The sequence below is a fragment of the Zonotrichia albicollis genome, chromosome 9 (assembly GCF_047830755.1).
Source record: "Zonotrichia albicollis isolate bZonAlb1 chromosome 9, bZonAlb1.hap1, whole genome shotgun sequence".
Classification (NCBI taxonomy): Eukaryota; Metazoa; Chordata; class Aves; order Passeriformes; family Passerellidae; genus Zonotrichia; species Zonotrichia albicollis.
Genome location: NC_133827.1, coordinates 3,426,434 through 3,430,484, shown reverse-complemented (window position 1 = coordinate 3,430,484; position 4,051 = coordinate 3,426,434). Strand labels below are relative to the sequence as shown.

Sequence of the window (4,051 nt, the reverse complement as noted above, 5' to 3'; positions counted from 1 at the left end):
ACACAGGCTCTTCATGGACTCTTTGGAGGCGAGAATTGGAGGCCAGGATGGCACAAAAACCTCTCAGAGATTCAGAGTGTAGGAAGAAAAATTCGAAGTACCTTAAAAACCTTGAGTATCTTAAAGCATTAATGAACCCCACTGAGTATCAGTACAAAGCTCTCAAAGAACTCGTTAAAGCAGATAATTGGGGCCATGATTGCACAAACCTCTCACAGAGTCTGTATCAAAAGGGAAACAACAAGTACCCTAAAGAACTGAAGTACCTTGAAGTATTAATGAGTCCCACTAAATGCTGCTACTGACAAAGAATCTCAAGGGACTAATTAAAGGAGATAATTGGAGGATGTGATTGCACAAACCTCTCAGAGACTCCAAGACAAAAGCCAAACCCAAAGTCCTTTGAAAAACCATAGGAGTGTTAAGAAGCCCCCAGGGCCATTGGTGAGCAAGACTCCCCAGGGACTCCTTCCAGCAGATCCTTGAGGCCACTGGGATGTGGGCTAGGGGGGGATGCTGAGGGCAGGACAAGGGGCTGACAGTGCCCAGCCTGGCTGGGGCTGTGCCAGGAGGCCCCAGGGCCTCAGGACAAGGTGTCTCCTCACAGCCCTTGGTGGCACAGACCCTGCTGTGCCCCAGGGCACCAGGACTTGGCTTCTCTTTGTCCCCACCTGTCATCACTGCCTCCAGTTCTCTGCTCTGCCTGGTGCCTGGGGACACTTTCTCAGTTGTGTCCCTCTCTGGGACCCATTAAAAGTCCAAGAAAGTTTGTGATTCTGCCTTGGAGTTCTGGAGAGGTTTCTTCAGCTCCCTCTCAGGGGCTGATGTTCAGGGTCTGAGCACAAAGCCTCAGAGGCTCATTAACGTCCCTGTGCTGGGTCTGTGCTGCTGAGCTGGGCTGGGCTCCTGGCACAGAGGCAGCTCCTGGTAACCAAGAAGAGCTTCAAAAGCACATTTCTCTTGATGAGCAGCTCTTCTGCCAGCCCAGCAGGGCTGGGGCATTGCCTGCAGCCACCCCGGGCACAGCAGAGAGGCACAGAGAGCTTCAATCAGTCAGGGCTGGGAAGGTGCTGAGAAGTGCCTGGGGCAGAATCACTGCCAGCCCTTGGCACAGGAACCTCTGGCTGCAGGACAATGCAGCTGCAGGTCCTGCAGTGATCTCCTACAGCTGGAACATCCCAATGCCTACAGACCCTGTGAGTACATTCTCTGATTGTCTCTTGTGCAGAGCAGCCAGGGGTGCCCAGGGCTGTCCTGCAGAGCAGGGTCCTGCAGCCCAGGGCGCTGTGCTGGGGCAGGGACTCTGCTGCCTGCCAGGGACAGCTCTCAGCCAGCCCTGGCAGCTGCTCCCAGCACTGGGGGACAAGATGTGGGTGGGAGGAGACAGCTGGTAAGGCTTGGAAGTTTTCTCCTTGTGTGATGAGGATGCTGCATTGTTCAGGATTGCTCCCACCATGGCATTGAACTGCATAACATTTCCAAGTAGATTATACCGGGAGCACAGCAAGGCAGGGGCTGCATAAATGGAAAATCCTGCTTTTTTAATCTACTGCTCTGGGTTGCCTGGATAGGAAATTGCACATAGATATTTATATCTCTGTTCAGGTTAAAAAAAAAAAAAACAAACTTTTTTTTTTCTCCAATCATGTATCCAGGCAGTTAGAGAATTTAGCACAGGACAACTTAAAGGCAGCATCACTGTTACTTTTTCAGCTTCCTCAGGGTTGCTATGTTGTTATCAGAGCCTGCAGAGCCAGAGCTGCTCCTGGGCAGTGCCTGAGCTGGGAGGGGTCTGCAGGGCAGAGCTGAGCCCCCAGGGCTGGGCTGGGCTCTGGCAGCACTGGCAGCGCCCAACCCTGGGCACAGGGAAGGTGCTGCTGGCAGGGACAGATCCAGGCATCAGAGCCCTGGGCAGACAGTGGGGGAAAAGTGACCCCAGGCTGTGCTGGAATATTTAAAGTCCTCTCCAAACCCAACTATTCCGTGATTACTTTTCTTACAGATCCCCATGCCAAGACAGCTCAAATGTCCAACAGCAGCTCCGTCAGGCACTTCCTCCTGCTGGCATTGGCAGACACGCGGCAGCTGCAGCTCCTGCACTTCTGCCTCTTGCTGGGCATCTCCCTGGCTGCCCTCCTGGCCAACGGCCTCATCATCAGCGCCGTAGCCTGCGGCCACCACCTGCACATGCCCATGTTCTTCTTCCTGCTCAACCTGGCCCTCACTGACCTGGGCATGATCTGCACCACTGTCCCCAAAGCCATGCACAATTCCCTCTGGAACACCAGGACCATCTCCAACACTGGATGTGCCACACAGCTCTTTTTCTTTATGTTCTTCATCTCAGCAGAGTTTTATCTGCTGACCATCATGTGCTATGACCGCTACGTGTCCATCTGCAAACCCCTGCACTACGGGACCCTCCTGGGCAGCAGAGCTTGTGCCCACATGGCAGCAGCTGCCTGGGCCAGTGCCTTTCTCTATTCACTGCTGCACACAGCCAATACATTTTCCCTGCCCCTTTGCCATGGCAATGCCCTGGGCCAGTTCTTCTGTGAAATCCCGCAGATCCTCAAGCTCTCCTGCTCCAAATTCTACCTCAGGGAAGTTGGGCTCATTGTGTTTTCCATTTCTTTACTGTTTGGTTGTTTTGTGTTCATTGTTGTTACCTATGTTCAGATCTTCAGGGCCGTGCTGAGGATCCCCTCTGAGCAGGGACGGCACAAAGCCTTTTCCACCTGCCTCCCTCACCTGGCTGTGCTCTCTCTGTTTCTCAGCACTGGGTTTTTTGCCTACCTGAAGCCCCCCTCCATGACCTCCCCATCCCTGGATCTGGCCCTATCAGTTCTGTACTCGGTGGTGCCTCCAGCCCTGAACCCCCTCATCTACAGCCTGAGGAACCAGGAGCTCAAGGCTGCTGTGAGGAGACTGCTAACTGGATGGTTTTGGAAATATTAAAGAGCTGGCCTATTTCTGCCAATCATTTGTAATAAAAGTAATTTTATATACTTCTTGTTCATTTGGTTGTGGGTTTTTTCTTTTGTTTACTTTTTTAACCTTGTCTACAAAGAAAGGTCACTTTTTATGCCATTTCCCATTTTGTTTCTCTCTACCATCCCTATGGTCAGAGACTGTGTCAATGAGGGGCTACGCCCTTGCTGCCTTTCAATGAACTAAAGGACCTCTGAGCCAAGTTTTCTGCAGAGATGCCCTTTTGTGTCCTTCTCTGGAGCTGCAGCAGCAATGTCTGTGTGCAGAGCTGGGGGCAGATCAGTGCTGGCCCAGCAGCTGTGCCCAGCAGCAGCAGCACTTGTTGTTGCCAGTGCTGCTGCCGTGGCCCTGCCCCGCTGCCCTGGTGGCCCTGGTGTTGCTGCAGGGCCTGAGTGCTCTCGGGGCCGGACACAGCCCGGGGGGTGGCAGTGCCGGGGCTGCAGCAGGGACAGGCCATGGGCACTGCTGGGGCAGCGCTGACGCCTCAGCCCAGGCCCTGGAGGCTCCAGGCTCCTTGCCCAGGCTCTCTCAAGAACACACCCAGGCCAATGCTCAGCCCAGAAAAGCCCCGTGAGTAGCCCCAGCCTGGCCGTGGGCAGGCTGGGGGCAAACAGCATGGCTGGGGCTCTACAAGGGCCCTGGGACAGGCGGGAAGGAGCAACAGAGCAGGGGCAGATCAATCCCCAGTGCACTGCACAGCCCAGGGCAGCGTCCCAGAGTGTCATCATGGAGCTGCCAACAACATCCCCCCTCTGCAGCCCTGGCCTGTCCCCCAGCTCACACAGGTGCCCCATCCTTGCAGGCACAGACACGGCAGCACTGGCTCAAGAGCCCCTGTTTGCATTGCACAGAGCAGGGGAGCACCCCCATGCCGTTGGTGTGGGGACATGAACCTGAAGGAGCACAAATGCCATCAGACCCTGGGGCCAGCAAGGGCTGGGGGACAGCAGAGAAGCTGCTCAGCTTTGTCGTGGGCTCTGCAGTCGGCCAGAAAGTTTTTTCCCATCAGCTGGGAGTTTCCTGTCCCACTGCAGACGCTGTTGCTCAGAGCCAGGGCTGC

At 54.9% G+C, this 4,051-nt stretch overlaps 1 protein-coding gene across 1 annotated transcript; it reads left to right on the top strand.

The window, feature by feature from the left end:
* Positions 1-2,025: 2,025 nt before the first annotated feature.
* LOC141730222 (olfactory receptor 14A16-like) lies at positions 2,026-2,958 on the top strand. The gene has a single exon (XM_074547653.1). It carries the CDS (start codon positions 2,026-2,028, stop codon positions 2,956-2,958), a length of 933 nt encoding a protein of 310 aa, XP_074403754.1.
* Positions 2,959-4,051: the final 1,093 nt, after the last annotated feature.